At 38.5% G+C, this 19,492-nt stretch overlaps 1 protein-coding gene across 2 annotated transcripts in view; it reads left to right on the top strand.

Moving 5' to 3' along the window:
- PHEX (phosphate regulating endopeptidase X-linked) overlaps positions 1 to 19,492 on the top strand; it is a 98,936-nt gene that overhangs the window by 27,316 nt on the left and 52,128 nt on the right. For both annotated transcript variants that reach the window (XM_014259187.2, XM_005516691.3), the window contains 5 exons: positions 2,349 to 2,432; positions 2,729 to 2,874; positions 8,822 to 8,915; positions 13,999 to 14,127; positions 17,604 to 17,705. In XM_014259187.2, the coding sequence (XP_014114662.1) occupies positions 2,349 to 2,432; positions 2,729 to 2,874; positions 8,822 to 8,915; positions 13,999 to 14,127; positions 17,604 to 17,705 (555 nt within the window). The remainder of the gene's footprint in view (positions 1 to 2,348; positions 2,433 to 2,728; positions 2,875 to 8,821; positions 8,916 to 13,998; positions 14,128 to 17,603; positions 17,706 to 19,492) is intronic.

Here is a 19,492-nt window from a genome sequence, read left to right as displayed (position 1 = left end):
TTCTCCTTCTGAAAAGGTGATGAGATCAATATCCCAGCTGAAGTTCATCTACACTAACTCACTGGTACCCACTAGGCAGCTGGAAAAATATGACATAACTCAAGACCTTACATGTCTTTTCCAACCTAAGTGATTCTATAATTTTGAAGTTGTGTAGAATCTGAGCTCCTGCTGTGCATTTGTGTTGAGAATATATTATTTTGTTGTTTAAGAAGCAGGCTGGGCTGATTCTCTGTGGAACAGTCTAAAAGCAGTGCATGGCTGAGGTGGGATATTGGATCTTGGTGATGAGAGATTGGTGTTTACAGCTGTACCAACCTTAGCTCCAAAAGTGTTTTCATGGAGTAGTCTGGGGGAGTGGATGGAAAACTCACGAGTTTCAATTTAGGGGATCAAATGAATTTAGTAAAGCTAAGAGTATTTAAATCTGGTACTTGATTCTGACATTTACTTGGTTACATTTTTGTTCCCTTGTGGAATTTAATTTATGCCACAGGATTATTTCAGGTTGGAGGAGTGTTGTTCATTCTCTATATCTCTGTTTCAGTGTGGCTGCTACAGGAATCCCACTGCTTCTTAATGGTGTGTTTGTACAGAAACGAGGGCCACCCACAATAGTAGCCAGTGTTTCCGTCTCTCTGCTGAAAGGGATGAAATTTTGTCAAATGTCTAAGCCAAGCCCAATATTCATTTTCAGTTACCTTACATGGATGGACTAATGCACAAATACTTCCTTGTGACCCAGCACACTTGAAAAACAGTAAATATTTCTTCTGTTTATCAGTGATGACATAAGATGACGTATCCTTAGCTCTGGTAGCTCTAATGCTTTGCTTAACAAGTGTCTTACAGAGCATTAATCCACAAAATATGTAAGTGAAGCTGCCATGTAAGATGACATGGATCATGTAACAACCCTCAGCATCAGTAGTGCACATCATTATGCAACAAGCCATGCTTGTTTACAGTTTCTTTTAGTAAGAATAATCCTCCTAATGTCTGTCCTAATATTAGGCATGAGCCAATGGACTTGGTTGCATAAACCCTAATAAACATAATGATTATATAAGCATCTTACTGTGATGTCACTGTTTGTCACTGGAGGTTCTACCATATCCTGTGTTCCTCTTCATTTTTTTCAAATAAACATTTTTAATGGAGAATTCTATGCTCAGGAAGAAACAGCAAGAATACTTTGGATATAGGAAGGAGTGGCATGTTTTGAGAGAGCTTGTTGTGTACAAGGAATTTTTTTATTAAGTTTGAATCACTGGAGCAAGAGGGAAAGTTTTGAGAGTAAGGGAGTAAATGGCTTCAAGAAGTGTTTAAAGATTTTTCAGATAAATGGAATTTGCAGAAAGGGAAAAGAAAGTAATTTTTTTTCCTCTATGGTTTGAGCAATATTAAAACCATAAGCAGTTACTGGAGAATTTTGGTTGGAGAAGTGCCAGCTGTCTGGTTTGTCTGGCGTCAAACTCTGTCCTTTAGACTTCCCAGCATACTGCCTGTTGTATAGGATTTGCCTTACAGCAGGGCTGGAATTGCCATCTGGAATTTTTGTTACTCTTGAACACTGAGAAAATTTTGAGCTATATCTTGTACTTTGTTTTACTATTATGAACCACAGGACTTCTTGGAGACTGCATGTCCTTCTTGTCAGTCATAAAAGGACTTGCTTCATATTTAGGATTTCTTTTGCTGTATCCTTGCTGCAGAGCAACTTGAGATTGGGTCCTCTGGTCACCCAGATGAGAGGCCTGGCTGGGGAGTGCTTTATTCATATTATTTATGTCTAGCCTATATTCTCAGGCTTCCTGCTATGGAAATCAGGATGATGGGGTGAAATAAGGAGAAGCTTGTTCAGAGGAGAATCTGGCTGTTCCCCCAGGTGGAGTAAAGAACACATTCAAATCCAAGACATAAGATGCACTTCCAGTTATGAAGATGCACCTATCTCAGATTTGACCTATTAAATCTGAAGTTGGCTTCTACATGATAGGAAGGAATGAATGAGTATGAATAGTCAAGGTGTACTTTTATCTTTTATGTATTAACATGTCTTTCCTAAGCATAATCAGAGCTAAATCTATCTAATAGGTCCAAAGAAGACATGCAGCTCATTAAATTTCCCAGTAATGAGTTAAACATAAAAGGAACTATGTTCCATTTCTTCTATTTAAATGCAGTCCTCAGAATGGAGGTTATAATGGAGGTTAATGCCATAGATGCTTAGAAAATTGGTGGTGAGATATTTCTGCACTGGGATTAGGAAGGATGGTAATGACATAAGAGTCCCTGCAAGATAAACCTTGTTTTGATGGTTTTGTGCATTTTTTTCTCTTCACCAGATCATGATTCCATATGAAAATCGAACAAGTGAGGTGATGTACAATAAAATGAACATATCGGAGCTTAGTGCCATGATTCCACAGGTTGGTTTGGTATAACTGAAAAATTATTCTTTAATATCTGACCTGTATAATTAAAACTGTCTTTAGTGTTCAGAGCAGCATGTTAAAGAAGTATCATTAGGAATGTGTGTGCTCATTCTTTTAAATACAATTCCAACTTTAATGAGGATTGAAAACATATGTAATGACAAAGTGCAATACTTTCTAAGTTTTTAATAAGTAAAGCATTGAAACCATTAGTTTTGAAGGTGTAACTTAGTTAATAAATCATCTCTCTTCATAATCTGCTTTAACCAGCCTTCTCTTTGTCATTGCAGTTTGACTGGCTGGGATACATCAAGAAGGTGATTGACAGCAAACTCTATCCTGAGCTTAAAGATATAGGTCCTTCAGAAAATGTGATTGTCCGTGTTCCCCAGTACTTCAAAGATTTATTCAGGATACTAGAAAATGAAAGGAAAAAGTAAGGATCCTATGATGGTTTCATCCAAACTCGCAAGGGGACATCAAATGCTGGGCTTTTTCTATATTTTTTTTTCCCCATGAGTTTCAGCTATTCTTGGAATCAAGTCTCTAGGCAAACAGTCTGTTTAGTTTTGTCTGGATGAGGATTTAGATATTACTTTGTGCACAGGAAGAGAATTTTTAGTTTCAGCACCTTTCTTCTATGGTTAACACAGGTTGCAGTAAAGCTGCTCTTTCCAGATGCATTCAGCATCTCTTACTTGTATAAGGTCTTGTATCTTGTGAAATCCCTTACACCTGTAGAACATAAATCTGTAAAATGCAGGTAGGTCAGATGAAACACAGCAGATGTGCTTTGCACAGGGAAGCAAGACAGCTTTGGGCAGTGATGAAAAAGTGACATCCCATTTGAAATATCCTTACTGATAACATCTAAGGGCTTTCTGATAATTTGTTCTCTGAGGCATGTTACTGAACTTTAAAATAAATTTTGTTAGGATATTGTCTCCAAATATCAATCTTCACTGATTGTACAGTATGGCCACAACAAAATGTATTTCAGGAAAAAAAAGACAAAAATTATTCTTAAATTGTTGCTCCGTGTCTCTAGAGATGGAATGCTTACATTAATTCACAGTACCTGTAAAAATAGCACAGAAATCAAACAATTAGAAAAATAAAAATTCTTGATTTGCCTACAGATCATCAAATATCCCTTCTTTAAAAAAATTCAGGTAAGTACCATTACTGCCACCAATATTAATCTATTGAAGAAATTATTTTTAGAATTATTTGGGCTGCCCCTGCTTCCTAACTTAAAGTTTGTTACATCAGTGGGTATAAATGTGTGACTTAGAGGGTTCATATCTAGCAAGATAACTGGGAATTAGTTATTCCTTGCATACAAATACACTTACATGCAAATATATTCTGTAACTACAGAGTAAATACCTGAAGACTTTTTCCATTAGTTTCTTATTCAAGGAAAATCTGAGTATTCAAGAGAACTTAAGCCAGCCTGTATGTCATGGAAGAAGGAGGCTGGAGTAATGATTAGAAATAATTGCAATGTCTGTCTTTAGCAAACTCAAGACCAGGTTTCTGACCTCACAGGTAAGGGGGAGAGGGTGAGCAGAAAAAGTTCCAGTATATTCTCACTGCATATGTTATAGGTGTTAATGGCTTAGGCATTTTCTGCCCAGTCTTGTCCTAAGAAATTTGCATCATGAAATGTTAGAAATGGCAAATAGTGCTGAACTGAACCCAAGAAGGCTTCAAATTCTTGTGTGTAAAATGTATCCAAAACAGCCCAGGCATGATAACCAAAATCATGTTTATCTATTAGGTGATAATGTTCATTACTTAAAATGTCAGAGTCTGCTCCGGAGGTAACCTTGCTATCTGGCCCGAGAAAATTAGGAAATCATCTCAATGTGAACTCATAACAATGAAGTCTCAACATTTTAGGGTGAGCCCTGAAAGCTTAACAAGGATATTTTCTTTTGGGTAATCTCATTTGCCATTCTCCATAAGACATTTTAAAGATTTATTTAATGTAAACAACATGAATTTGATTTGTTACTGTAAATACTTAGACCTGAAATTTCTAGAAAAGTATTTCAAAGTTTTAGATTTGCTTCAGTGTTCGTAATGGGAATTATCCATTTATTCCAGTGCCTTGTGTGTCCTCTTCCCAAATGAGCACCCTGCTAGCCTGGGTACTATTTAAAATGTCACATAAAGATGGCTCATGCCCTTGTATTTTACCCAGTGATCAGGTAAAGTATTTCATGATGTTTGTTTCAGGTGGAGGAAAGAATGGAGTGAAAATTAAATCTGGCTACAGAAGCAGTTTGTGTTGGAGGTGACAAGTTGTACCGACTCACAGTCCTTATATTAAAAATTTCTCCTTCAGAGAACCTGCTGAGCAATCTTGAATTGTGAAATCATTCACAGGGTAATATTACTAGAAGAGAGCACAGTAACATGGTGCAGCATGAATTTAGCAGAATTTTACTTAACTGCTTGTAATCAAGTTACTGTGTGGAGTTTGAAATAGGAGCAGCAGCGTGGTCCAGAGGTCAGTCTGAAGTCCTCAGGCCAGGGCACTGCTGGGACTCCAGCCCAGGAGCTGGGCTCTAATAGTGACCTTCCCAAGAAGCTCAGCCACCAGCCTGCAGGAGTTCCCATCAGCTTGGGGATAGCTAGCCATAGGCATGTCAGGTGCTGAAGTAAGTCATGCCTTTGTAAGACGTCTTCAGGGATTTCTTCAGCTTTTTGGTGTATTAATTCATTTTTAATGGGGTTTATCTCTATTTCAGGAAGAAGAGGTGTGTATGTAGCAGTGATGTAAATGAGCAATGGCAGAGCTCCAGTGTAGCTGTGCTATGGGAGCAGGAAGATAGAACTGTGCTGGCACTAATTGGGAGCTTAAATCCCTTCCCTGTGTGCTGGTGCTTTATGTGAGCCGTAAATAGGATACTATAAATTGCATCATTTCTGGAGGTCTTTGCAGCTGTTGAAAGAAGCAGCTTTATCATTCTCATAGATCTCAGAATGTATAATTAGTTTCACAGTATCGTAGAGTGGTTTGGATTGGAAGGGACCCTATAGATTGCCTTGTTTTAACACCCCTGCCACGAGCAGGGACACCTTGCACTAGGCTGGGTTGCTCAGAGCCCCATTTTGATAACCCTCCCTCAAGGGCAAGGGCAGCCTGGCCTTGAACACTTTCAGGGATGGGGCATCCACAGCTTCATTGGACAACCTGTATAGTGCCTCAGCTCCCTCACAGTAAAGAATTTCCTCCTAATAGCTGATAAATCTGTCCTTTTCCAGTCTAAAGCCAGCCCCCTTGTCTTATCTCTATATGTTCTTGCATGTAAAATATACCTCTCCAGCTTTCTTCTAGGCCCTTTTTCCTTTGTTTTACCTTCCCATATCTCTGCAGTATGGGACTATTAATTGAAAAGAACTCTAATTCACATAGTTTATGAGGAATTTTCTTCAAAGATGGATGGAGGCACTAGATCTCTTTTCTGGTCTTAGTCTCCATCTGAAAAATTAGAGAAGTTACGATAATTTATCTTGAATTAGTGCCTTTAGCAATAGAGGCAAAAGTTTTTCAGTACTTATAATTTGATTTGTGACTCAATTCTGAATACAATTTTCAAACAGATTTAAAATTTGTGAAAGAGATCTTTTTCTTAAAATGTCAATTAATTTTTCCACCTATCTCATATTAAATCTGTCCTCTTTAATTGCTACCATGTCTGTTGATTAAAATATTGCAAACTCACAGAATTTTACATGAGCAACCTACTTTATTCTGAGACAGGACAGAAAGTACTTTAGTAAATATTCATAAGTGGTGGTATAATTTTAACTGTCCTAGCAAACAATCTCTCTACCATTTCCTTTGGGAGTGTGTGTCACAATAAGGGTTGTACTGGTTAAAAGTGAGCCTACACTTTCTGCAACAGGCATTTGGAAGTTAAAATAGAGTGTACTCTTCTGAAAGGTTAGAACAACAGTCTGATCTCATTGAAAGAGCAGACAGGATTTTTATGTTTTATTTGTGTACTGGATTTTACTCCATGTGGAGAGATTAACTTCTCTGAGCCTCAGTGAATTTATTTGTGAAACTGGGATGAAAATCACCCCAAGATCTGCACTGTAGTAACTTTATTAGCAAAGTGTCAGTTTTTAAGCCAACTGAAGACAACCAAATTATTTGAAGTTTGCATAGTTAGCCCAAAACGTAAAATAATCATCCCCCTCAACAGGTAAACAAATTCAGGTAAATTACTATTTTATTTTGTTTTGAAAAACAAATTAAAGCACACTGTGCTTCAAACATGTGACAACAAACCTCCTCAACCTTTCCACCTGTTGCCCACCCCCCCCTTTAATGAGCAGTCAAGTAGAACCTCCCTATTTTTTAATACATTCTGGATTCTATTATGGTTACAATCTTTTGAGAGCCAGCCTATATGAATTTCAGTCTTTCATTCAGTACCAGGTTGAGAGAGGTTTCCCAACTCAAATGTAAGGACAAACATTGCTGTGTGAAAACAAGTACACAGAAGAGAGTATTGATTTTGTTTTTGATGCTGATTAAGTACCAAATTGTAATATATAATTGGTGTGTGATAGTGATTTATTTAGCTAAGGATTTTACCTAAGACTTTTGATTGAAAGCAAATCTTTAACCTTTTAATCTCTGAGTTTTGTATAAATGCTGCAGAAGTTGTTACAGCTGGATATTTTTCAGCTCTGCTGAAATACCTGATGCAGATTGTTGTGAGGTTTCTGGAGTTCGTGTCATTTACCAAAACAATGAGAGCTGAGTGCTTTTAGGATGCTTCACTTGTCACTGAGTGAGAAAATTCCACATTGTCAGAAACTTGTTAAGGGAAAAATCTAAACTTTGTGGCATTTCTTAGGTTGAAATGAATTTTTAATGATCCTAAACATTATCTTAAAATGGTGTGATTATCTAAACAGAGCTAATTATTCTGGCTTTTGTGACATGTACTGTCTTATAAATGCACATTATTCATGCTAAAAAATCTTTTTCAGATATGTTTTACAATTATTGTGGGCATTTAGATGCACTTTTGAGTATATCTGTGTACTAAAAGAGGGAATATACCCAGTGTGAGAGGTGCAACAACACATCTTGAGCTGAAGGCTTTGTGTGGGTGGACTGGAGCTCGGTTAGAGGCAAAGCTGAAGTTCTGTCTCAAGCAACTGCTGCTGTCAAGACATGCTTACAAAGTGTATTTCCAAGGTGTTATGATTCAGAGGAGAGAACTGTTTGGGATGTGTCTCTGAGTGAAGCTAATGGAGTGACACTGTAGCAACAACTGCATTGCCCCACACTTACAGCAATGGGAGATTGCAGAAATGGGATTTTTAGAGGTGGGGGAGTTGTTCAGACAGTCCATAGCAGCACCCTCAGTTGTATAGAAGCCATTTTCCTACCTACAGAGAAGTCTATGGCCTAAGTAAAAAATGTTATGTATATCCCAGTGGGGAACAAATAACATTTGAATATCCTAGCTTTGAAGCAATGACTATCCTTGAAAAATATGTCATGTATAAAAGAAGATGAGAATAAGTGTAGGCCATTGTTGGACTTGTTTTGAGACTGTTTGAATTGCTTATTTCAGAATGAAACTTTAGCTCATACAGCCACTGCTGAACATGGAAAGAGATCAATCTAGGCTGGATAAATCCTCCAGTCAGGTGCCCAGAGTTTTAGAAAAGGGGCATAGATACCAGATCTCCTGGGAATTTTAAACAAGCTCTTTCTTGATCTCTCAGCCTCGATTCTCATAAGATTTTTGTTACTGACATTTCTCTTTTTTTTGGTATTTCAGTTATCTATCTGACAAAATAAGAATGGTGATACTTTAATAACTTTGTGAAGAATAGAATTTTTCAAAGCATATTGACAACTTCTAATGAAAGATACAAATATGAGATAATGAGAGTGTATACGGGATGGACTGTTATCTGTTCTATTGCCATTTATGTGCCCTACTAATGAGGGGAGATAAAATTCACTTTGATCTACAAAAGAAAAAACCAGTTAATCTCTGGATAGAACTATGATGTAACTATTATTATAACATAATTTTGCCACTTCTAAGGAAAATGAAAGCTGCCTTTTGGAAAAAAAATTACCTAGAAATGACATACTAGGTGATTGACCTGTTATAAATAATCCCTAGAAGATGGTTACTATAGGGAAATTATATATTAAATGGCTGCAATCATACAGATTCTCCTGTGTAATTGAGATTTATTGATTTGGCCATCATTCATTAATTTTTAAGGTGAAATTTCCACCTTATAATAGTTTGTAGCTATTTCTGTGAATGCTTTGTGGTACATCATATGTGTTTACATGCCTGATAAAAATATGCCTGATTTAACAGGACTCTTGCCAATTACCTGGTATGGAGGATGGTTTATTCAAGGTTATTTAACCTCAGTAGACGTTTTCAGTATCGGTGGCTGGAGTTTTCTCGGGTAAGTTATACTTTCATAGCATTTGCAAGGGTCCTAGTGTTGACACTATTGGTTTCCTTTATAGTTGCTTATACCTTTGCAAAACACAAAATGCCTTCCATGCTGGATAAATTTCTTGAATAAACTTTTTTTTTTAAGACAACCTCTTAAACGATTGACGCACATATTTTTGTGTATGACACTATGACTTTTATATGATGCTAGAATGACACTAAGACAAAAAAGTCTTTTAGATGGTGTTAAAGAGGTTTTGAAACCTCCCCTTTAAAAAACGTAGTCTTGTTTTGAGGAAACTTGAATTAGACTACGTGGCTGTGACATTCAGGCCAAACCCTTTTGACCAAAATCTAAGCTTTTGCCCCAGTGTGAACACAGCTCCAGTAAACCAGAAGTCTAGGATTTCACTTTTTTAAAGCTTACTCAAAGCTCTCCCATGCTCTAATGCCAACATTACATGAGCTCTAGCACAAGGATACCCAGCCATTTCCACAGAGAAGATGATCAAATGCCTTCCAGCTTGGGATTGCAAAAGAACCAGAAAACTGCCACAAGCTGTGAGAGCAGAATTAATTATCTCTTCAGTAATATGGGCATTTATGTAAAACACATACATTTGATTAGGTGAACCCTGAATAGAAAGCCACCTTGGTAATCATGTGGGCAGTGTGAGGGCTCCTTAAGTATAACAAGGATGAAACTGAAACTGAATGGTACTTTGTCTTGTGTCTAAGCCACTTTGGATGGTGAACTTTGCTTGCCATTATGAAAATTGGCTGACAACAGGAGGCTAGAAAGGTGCAGGAGGTGTGAGTGTTTTGTCCTTCCTGCTGAGGCATGCAGGTGACTAATTAAAGAACCTATACTCTTTTTCCTTGAGTAATACTGGAATAGTTCCGAGTTGATCACATACCTAAAAATAAACTCTGATAGCATGATGGAAACTACACAGGAAAGGCAGCCTCTTGTACTTCTGAGATCATATTCAAAATAGTCATGTTAAAGATGCTATTTTCTTCATGTAAAATATGTGAAACTGGCTGTCAGAACCACAGTAACAAGTTTGTACGTGTCCCCTCCTAGGACATTCCTTGCTAGTCAGGTAAAATAGATTGATGGCTATCAGCCAGTCTGTAGAATAATACTGAGTTACACTGGGTTCTATAATGGCCAGAAAAAATCCTCAAAGGAAACATTAAGCTTTGGATACTGTGCATTTTAATATGGTAACTCACTACTGTCACATCTCTGGAATGTAGAAGCTTGAGGAGAAATAGAATTCAAAGTGATTCAGTGCTTATTAATAATCTCATCAAGGATGTCATAGAATTCCAGAATGGGTCAGATTGGAAGGGACCACAATGGGGTCATCTGGTCCAATCTCCCTCCGCAAGGAGGGTCATCCCAGAGCACATGGCACAGGATTGTGCCCAGATGGTTTTTGAACATCCCCAGTGAAGGAGACTCCACGCCCTCTCTGGGTAATCTGTGCCAGTGCTCGTTCACTGCATGGGGAAGAAATTCTTCTTCATGTTCAGGTGGAATTTCCTGTGCATCAGGTTCTGCCTCTGGTTCTATTGCTCAGCATCACAGAAAAGAGCCTCCAAAGGGCTCCAACCTCTTAGCACCTCCCCTTCAGATACTTTTAAACAGTGATGGGTTTCCCTCTCAGTTGTCTCTTCTCAAGGCTGAACAGGTCCCTCTCACTCAGACTTTCCTCATAAGAGAGATGTTCCAGTCCCTTCATCCTTGTTTCCCTTCACTGGACCTGCTCCAGGATCTCCGTGTCTCTCTTGTCCTGAGGAGCCCAGAGCTGGGCACAGCACTCCAGACACGCCTCCCTGGGGCTCAGTGGAGGGGCAGGATCACCTCCCTGACCTGCTGGCAGAGCTGTCCCTAATGCACCCCAGGATCCCCCTGGCCCTCCTGGCCCCCAGGGCACTGCTGGCTCATGGACAGCTCATTGTCCACCAGGACCCCCAGGCCCTTCTCTGCAGAGCTGCTCCAGCAGGTCGGCCCCAGCCCGTGCTGGTGCCTGGGGTTGTCCTTCCCCAGGGCAGGAGCCTGCATTTGCCTTTTCTGAATTTCAGACCATTCCTCTCCCATCTCTCCAGCCTGTCCAGGCCCCTCTGAAGGGCTGCACAGCTCTCGGGGGAATCGGCCTCTCCTCCCAGCTCTGTGCCATCAGTGAACTCGCTGAGGAGGCCTCTGCCCCCCCGCCAAGTCACTGATGAGTAACTTAAACAATATTGGCCATGTAAATGGCTGTGAAAGCTTAAAGCACAGTAAAAGCAGTGAATCAGCAACTCGTTCCTGTTATCTGCCGCTGGGACCTGGAGATGGAGAGTTAGGTGAGTGAAGTAAACAGCAGTAGCTAATAGTTAACAGGTGAAGTTAATTGGACTAAACAGCTCAGTGGAACTGACTTCACAGGTCAATAGAAAGGACATGAGGGATGGAGTCCAAGGTGTTGGACTCATCTATTGTTGAATAGTTTGTCTAGTCAGAGGATGGAAAACTAGAGGCACTTTAGAATCATAGAAAGGACACACCAACCCCTTGCCAGGTAAGCGAATAAAACATTGAATTGCTACTAAAAAGATATGACCATGAGATAGATCAGTGACCGTTAAAGGAAAAGGTGTATTTTATATACTCATTGCTTCATTAATTCAGTCAGCATCAACCATCACAAGCAAACTATTTTTTTTCACCAGGTTCTCATTTTCTATTGGTGCCTTTTATACCTTGTATGTAGAAATCTTGGCACTAGGGCCTTAAGATTTTTGCAAGGAGAAGGAAAATGATGAGACTTTAAAAAAACTTCAGGTTTAGAAATGGGAAAAACCTGCTGACTCTAGAGAAAGTGCTTTGAGTACCACACCAGCAACTCTCAGCAACTCCTCTGCAGTGGCACTTTGAAACCTTGTAAATGTGCAGTGGCACCTGGGGAAGAGGTTGGTTAATTGTGTCGTGAAGCTCTGAATTGACTGGGAGGGCTTGAAACCTGCTATTTATAGCCACTGTTACTACCTGAAGTACTGTGTTTTAGAGAGGTACATTAATATTAGGAGGACCATTTGAGGGAGTTCCTGTTGGCTGTTGTAACATAAATACCAATAAAACAGCTGTGATATAATCTCTTCCTCTCAGCTCTATTTTTATTGGTCTCACAGTCTGTGCTGCCTTTATATCCTCCTTACAGTCAAGCCTCCCTCAAAGTAATGATAATTATTATGTTGTAATAATAGTATGTCACAGTCTAAAAGCCAGCTCTGTCTCCTGATATTTCTATGGCTGATGCTTACTCACAGCTTTTGGAAGGAATTTCAAGCTCTGATGACTAATGCCATAATTCCCCTCCTTCCCCATGCATCAGGAAAAAGCTCCATTGTGGGTTTACTCTGACCCCAGAGAGAATTTTTCTTCTCTTTTGTCCTTATCTTTTTTTGAGTGTTTTGTTGTGTTATGTATGAAGGTTGAAGAATTTGGAAAAGGAGTTGATTGTCAAATTTGGCTCTGTTTAGAAAAAATATCACCTTATTATGTATTGGTTTGACTAATAGGGTTTTCTTTTAGAAGCAGAGTACTCTCTGCCGTAGAAAATCTATTACTGCATATACAGTATTAATAAAAAGCATTTGGAAATGCAATTCACTGGTGTATTTAAGTGTGAGTCATTGATTATGCTTAATTAGAGACAATATGATAGGGAAAATCAATCTTTGAACTACCAAAATATCTCACCTTCAATAGCTGAGGGTTAAGCTGCTCTGGAATTTTCCAATGAAATATTTTCCTATTGGAAAGAGACAAATCCAAATCCTTCAGTTTTGCTGGACATGTAATCTTGTGCTAAAAGGAGGAGAATAATGGGAAAAAGAAAGGGCTCAGAAACTGCAAAATTGGTGCTTAAGAGGCTTTTATAATCTGTGAGAGGCCAGAATCCCTATCCCACCTGCTCTGGTTTGATGCTGACTGTACTCTGCCTTTACACAGCTGTCAGGTGTTAACTGCTGGACTGGGATTATGCGTGTTCTCTGTGGAAAAGCTTAAAAAGTTCCTTATGTGGAAAGGGAAAACTTTGTACCTTGAAAATAACAAAAGTTTCTTAAATCAGCACTGCTTATTGCTCACATGAACCCATCTTCTATCTTGTTGTGTGCAGGATTTATTTACACAAAGTACATCTTGATGAGCAATGTAATGTTAGCTAGGTAAGCACCCACAGTAATAAAATTCCTCCTGTGTGAAAAGGAAACCAAGGTAGCAAATGCTCTTGAGTTGTGTTTTGCCTTGATCCTTGTTGTGCTGTCCATTCTTGACTGTTTATTTTAAAGCTCATTTATGGTGACAGCATCAGAGCCTGAAAGTATGTATTTAATACCATTCCTTTAGTATAACATGCAAGTTGTTCTACCAACATCTTTCTACTGCAACATAGAGTGATTTTTTTTATTTATTTTTTTGGGTAGAAACAAACATATTCAGTGTTCTTGATGATACAAACCTCTTTTCTCCTGAAAATTATTTGTTTGGGAAAGGAACTGAAAGCAACTATTTTACACAAACTGCTGTAAAAGTAGTTGGACAGGTAAATGACAAAAAGGTGTGGACACGTACCCATCTGTGTTAGATGTCATTAGTTCATGGCAGTGGAGGACTTTGAGGGACGTGTTTCATAGAACTAACCCAGTTTTCATGAGGGCAGTCTACCTAGGCTTCTCATCCTGTCTGAGGAGAGGCAAACATATTCAAGTGATCTCTCACAGCAGGGTTTTTCTAGAGGAAATTGTCTCTCTACCTAACACAGAAAGAATACTAAGATTAGTCCAAAGTTAGCTCTGATTCTCTAAGTCTAGTCTCTCTAAGTTACTGCTACCATTGTACTGTTAAGTTTAAAATCTTGCAGGTATTTTGTGGTGTTCAAAATATTTTTCTTAGCATTGGATGAAAATAGAAATAACTGCAGAGTATCATTATTTTCTTTTGGTGGCTTTTTGACAAATGTGCTTTGTCCTATACTACATGAGGATTCTTCTTAAACAGTATGATGTTATGGCCTAATATATGCCCCTGTCAACAGGTGATCCATGGGACTACAACTTTGCTGCCTCAGTGGGATAAATGTGTGGACCTTGTAGAAAATGCCCTCCCCTATGTTGTGGGTCAGATGTTTGTGAAAGCCCATTTTCAAGAAGACAACAAAAAGATGGTGAGTCCTCTGCAGTCTCTGTCTGGAAATTTTCAGTTAATGGTTTCATCCTCACAAATTGCGTCTGATGTTAAAACAAAGTTTAAAAAGAGATAAGATTCTTAAAAATGTTTTAATTGAATTAAAAAACCCCAAAACACGAGGAGAAAATTGAATTAATTTGAAGAAATGTCACCTTTCTACACATCTGGGCACTGCCCCTCCCTTCCATCTGCAGTTCTTCAGACAAATAAGCAGACAGTTCAAAACCAGGTTGAACGCTGTTAATTTATGTAAATAGTGACAGCCAGGCTGTGCAGGAACAGAGTGAGGGGTATTGAGAAGTGGTTTAGTATAGCTAATAAAATTTATTAAAGTTTTTACTGACTAATCAAAAAACTGGTTGAGATTTCTCTGCTTTAGGACTACCCTTTGAAAGCTGTGACTGCTACATCTGAGCAAAAAATATGTGAGAGATATCTGGCCCAAATTAAGGAAATCTGAGAGCCACAGAGTGGGAGTTTATATTTGTGATTCAAATATTTTCTGCTGAACAGTGGAAGGAAATTTCCTTCCATACATTTGAGTAGAGAGAGATGTTCATCCTCATTCTAAAATTTCAACAATAGCTATGTTATCACTTCTCTCAATAATATATTCAAATAATTAATTACCCTTCACAGTAATTTATGACTTATTTTCAGTTCATATTTTTCTTATAAAGTTTTCCAATATCTGCTTTTATGGCCATTGATTTTCCAGCAGTAATCAGTTTTAAATTGACTCAATTTAGTCATTGAACTTAGCTCTCCATGCAGGAGGAGGCACAACCATTTAGGAAACATGAGATGGTACCCTGTGCTGGGAGCTTTTTGAAAGCCCTGCGCTGCCCTGGCTCAGTAGTCTTAGTTTGCCTGTTTGGCTTTATCTACTTGGATCCCTTTCTCAGGGAAGGATTCAATTTTTTCCACACACTCATTTGACCTGTCCAAATCTTTGTCATCTGTTTCCCTCTCAGGTTCTGCATTTCTTTTCATTTGCCTTCATCTGGAGTTTCCTCTCTGAGATCCAGCTTTTCAATCCCCTTTCTCTTGATCCAGTTTGTAATGTGCTATTTGGCCATTTTGTGGCAAAAATATGCTAGGCATATGCAGTGTGTTATCCTGCATGGATAAGTGGGAAGAGTGGGAATATAAGAAATGTACACTTTATGGAAGGGATGGACACTTTTTCATATTTTCATATGTGAGGAAAAATTATGAGAAACAGAGCAGACATTGGTTTCTCTTGAAATGCCAGTTAATTAGAATGTTTCTTAGTGTGCACATTCCTTTTAGACCAAAGCTTTGGAAAATTATCAAGTCTGAATTCACAGTAGCACCCATAGCGAGAAATGCATATAAAATTCATAGTGTAGGTCACAATATTCAGTCTTAAAATGAACAACCCACGGAGATAAAATTGCATACAGGTGAAATTCATTGCATTTAATTTAGAAGTGTGCTTTTCAAGTTAATAATTTGTGGCTTTATCTTTTTCATTTCACTGGTTTTCAGTTCTATTTCTCTTTTCTTAAACAGTAAGAAAACATGTGAGTGAAGCACTCTTATTTGTACAGCTGTTTGTTTTTTTTCTTTCTTTTTCTTGCTTACGGCATGTATCTGTCTATGATAAGCAAATCCTGAGTTACGGATAATATAGATTCTTTCCCCCCCCATGTTTTCTGATTGATGTTTCATACCTTAGATACTTCTTTTCTTTTATCAAGAAAGACATTATTTGTGTCTAAATATAGCACTGCTTCTAACTCAGAGTGCCTGCAGTGTTTTTTACAGATACGCCTGAGCGGTTTCAGTAATAACTTTGATAGCAGGAATAGGTTTCTGCCCCTGCCCCCTGCAGCTACAGCTGCTGCATAAAGCCTAAGTATACACCAGGGCCCAGCTGCAGAGCTTGGGTTTGAACTTGTAACCTCCAAATACAGGGAGTTCACCTCATTAGTGAATGAAGTTAATTGAGTCAGTGCTCTGTCATCAATACTTTTAAGTTACCTTATTTCCTGTGATGCAGTGTACTGTGAATATTCACTCTTTAGTCATATTTAATGCTAGACCTTCTCTGGTTGACCCATATTGACTCTAAAAAGAAGAAAATGTTTTTTGAAAAGCGTAGGAAAAAATGAATAATCCAAGGAATTTTGCTACATTTTTTCTGACGGCACCACAAATAAAGGACAGTTCCAGATTAAAATATTCATCTGATACATTAATGAAAATTTAGCTAAAAGTAATGTTACCTTGGAGGGTTTAGTCCCTGCTTTTAGTGACATTTCAGATCTACTAGATTTATAGAATAAGATTATACAAATCTCTGCTGCTTGACATTTTCATTATTTTTAAATGTAAAGTAACTGATAGCGCAAAGTTCCAGTAAGTCTTCATCTAATGGGTATCTGTCATGTCTTGTGCTGTCTCAGCCCTGGTTTGGGCTAAAGGACTCAGGCAGTGGCTGGATCCTCTCATTGCCTCTCTCACAGCGTTCGCCATGGCTATCTGTCATGGGGTTCATCTGCTGATGTAAATAGAAGCAGCAGATTGCATACACTTTTCTGGACTGCCAGACGGATCCATAGGAATGAGGGCTCTTTAGACTACTATAATTCATTTCTTAGCTATTATAGTTCTTGTTTTCTGTCATTTCAGGGTTTTCTTAGTGTGTATACTCACTGAACAGTCCTATTACTATTTTTTACTCGCTTAAGATGTGGTCTTGGCGTTGCAGAGGTGTCTGAAGAAGCAGCTGCGATGAAGTGATTGTGGGCTTTCTCAGTTTTGCACAGATTCAGGCTGTCACTGGTGGTTCAGGACCACAGAAGCAGTTAAGGCTGCTCAGTGGTGTAAGCCACTCCCTCCCTGCAGTAAGTAAAGGGTAGCAATGCTTCACAAATGCAGCTAAATACAAGGTAAATTTTTGGTTACTGCTTTGTATTTGGATCATGATCCTGTCAGCCCCAATTCAGTTCATTGCCAGTATTAATAAGGTGTGTCTCAGTCTCACATAAACCAAACCAGGCTAAAGACATTCTCTCTGCAGGAAAGGCTTTATTTGTGCAAATGCCTTTCAGCTGGATCCTTCTGCATGGGCCAGTGATCTAGAACCTAAGGGCCATAAATCTCCCCAAAGGACTGCAAATCTCTTAATGTTTTAGATGATTTCGAGATGGGTATTCTCACAAATATGACATGAAATGATCAGCATTGAACAGGGTGTGTGATACCAGAAGGGAAAGAAGATGGAAAAAGCTTACCTTCAGAAGAAGTGTCTGAGTACTGGAGAGAGGAGAAATTAACCTTCAAGAAAGGACAGCCAATACTATCTGATCTGCAATCATTTGTGGTCTAACCAAGCCTACCACTCCTACTTGTACCAAACATTTCCTTATAAAGATTCTGCCATGATATATTTTACTGGGGAAGGATTTTCTAAATATTTTTCAGATGGAGGAATTGACTGAAGGAATTCGCTGGGCTTTTATTGACATGTTAGAAAAGGAAAATGACTGGATGGACTCTGAAACAAAAAGAAAAGCTCATGAGAAGGTAACAAATATAAATGTTGAATAAGTAAAATCTTGTTATGATAAAGATTTGACTTGAATGATAGCAGTATGTCATGGACTGTACTTGCTGTTCCAGTTACTGATCATTTTTTTCGAGAAGGGACATATTTGTTTTTCTGGATGCTGAGCCATCTGAGCTCCTGTTTCTCTGCAGAAGTTATTTTTGTTACCTTGTTCTTCTTCCCTTATGTCCACTTTTCTCTGTCTGGCTCTGGCTGATGTAGACTATGAGGTAATTTCAGATTTGTGTTTTCTTGACAAAGTCTTCACTTTGGGATCCCAGGGACACACCAATCTATAGACAGAAAACAGTGTCTGAAACACCTGTGACAACTGAGGGTATTTGCTTTGAAGATGGAGGATTGAGCCTAGAAGGGGATGTGAGAATAATTCAGATTTCATAGTTTTTCCAGTGTTGTGGTAGGAGGCCTAACTTGAGAGCTTTTGAGAGTGTCATGGCCATCCCAGCTGAACATCAATTTCCTGACAGAACGATGCCAGTTATGAAGTGTTATAATCAAGGATGGCATTACTGGCCCTGATTGCTTTCAGATAAAGTCACAAAAAAATGCAGGAGGCAAAGGTGAATGCAGGAGGATGTACTCAAAACCTCCTTTTCACTCTATTCCCACATTTACAGTATGTGATGAGTGGAGAGGAAGATTATCCAGATGCAGAGCTCTGCCCCCATAGCAGAAATTGGAGGGGGCATATAAAAAGACAAGTGGAGGGCGTTGTGTAGGTCTGTGTCCTTATTTGTTGAGGCAATGGGATATCAGTGAATTACTAAGCACCCTCTTTGAATAAACTGACAGGCAAGTGCAGTTGAACTGTTCCTGCTCTCTGTGCTTGAATAAAAATAGCAGTGTTTTGATTTAAAAGCAAACACGGCCTTCAAAGTTTTTTAGTCATTCTAATGAAAAGGCTGTTGAGCCATTATATCATTGGAATGATTTAAATTCCATGTGCAGTCCATTTGCATTTTATACAGCAGTCCTCTTCATATATGTGCAAATGAAATAGAGCTGTGTAAATGCACCAATAAACTCTATAGCAAGAGAACAATTGTAAAATGACATTTATTTCCTGCTAACCTGGTGGTAAATGGGCTGCAGTTATTACTTCTTACGGGCTGTTATGCTATTTTTTTTTCCTAGAAATACCATTAGAAGTAGAATGATCTGTAATTTAGATATTTGTTAAAATTGATGCTAAATATGAGCAGGAAGATTTTCTAATGATTTCCTTAATAAAGACATTTCTATATAGTAACCTGCTTAGTGATTTTTTTTTTTTTCAAAATTTGCTACCTGCCTTTCAGCAGGGAAACAATACAAACATTGCCAAAACTCAATGAACTCCAAAGAAAAGCTCTCCCCTTCCCATTTTAAGGAGGGTTTTCATCAGAAGGTAGGCTAGATCTTTGGTAGGTAGAGATGGCTGTTTTTCTCTGTTGACACATTTTGGAAGCACATGGCACTTTGCTCCCAATTTAGACACATCAATGAAGGTTCAGAAGTTAGTGGAGTGAGTCTGGGCTGAACAATGCATGACAAACTAAATTCCCGAAGTACAACAAAAATAATACTACAAGCCATAATCTATCAAACAAATAGCCAATGGTTTAAAATCATTCTGACTGAGCTGAAAAACCATTTCATAGTTTGCTGACATAGGAAGCAGGTCAAACTTGTAAGACACGAGTGTTATGTAATGCCTTAGATACTGCAGCAACAATTATGTGATACGACTTACGTCTACAAGTTT

This window comes from Pseudopodoces humilis, chromosome 2 (assembly GCF_049639895.1).
Source record: "Pseudopodoces humilis isolate 2021_Gansu_Grassland_sample_001 chromosome 2, ASM4963989v1, whole genome shotgun sequence".
Lineage (NCBI taxonomy): Eukaryota > Metazoa > Chordata > Aves > Passeriformes > Paridae > Pseudopodoces > Pseudopodoces humilis.
Note: the sequence above shows the minus strand (reverse complement) of the source record. Positions and strands in the feature narration are given on the sequence as shown.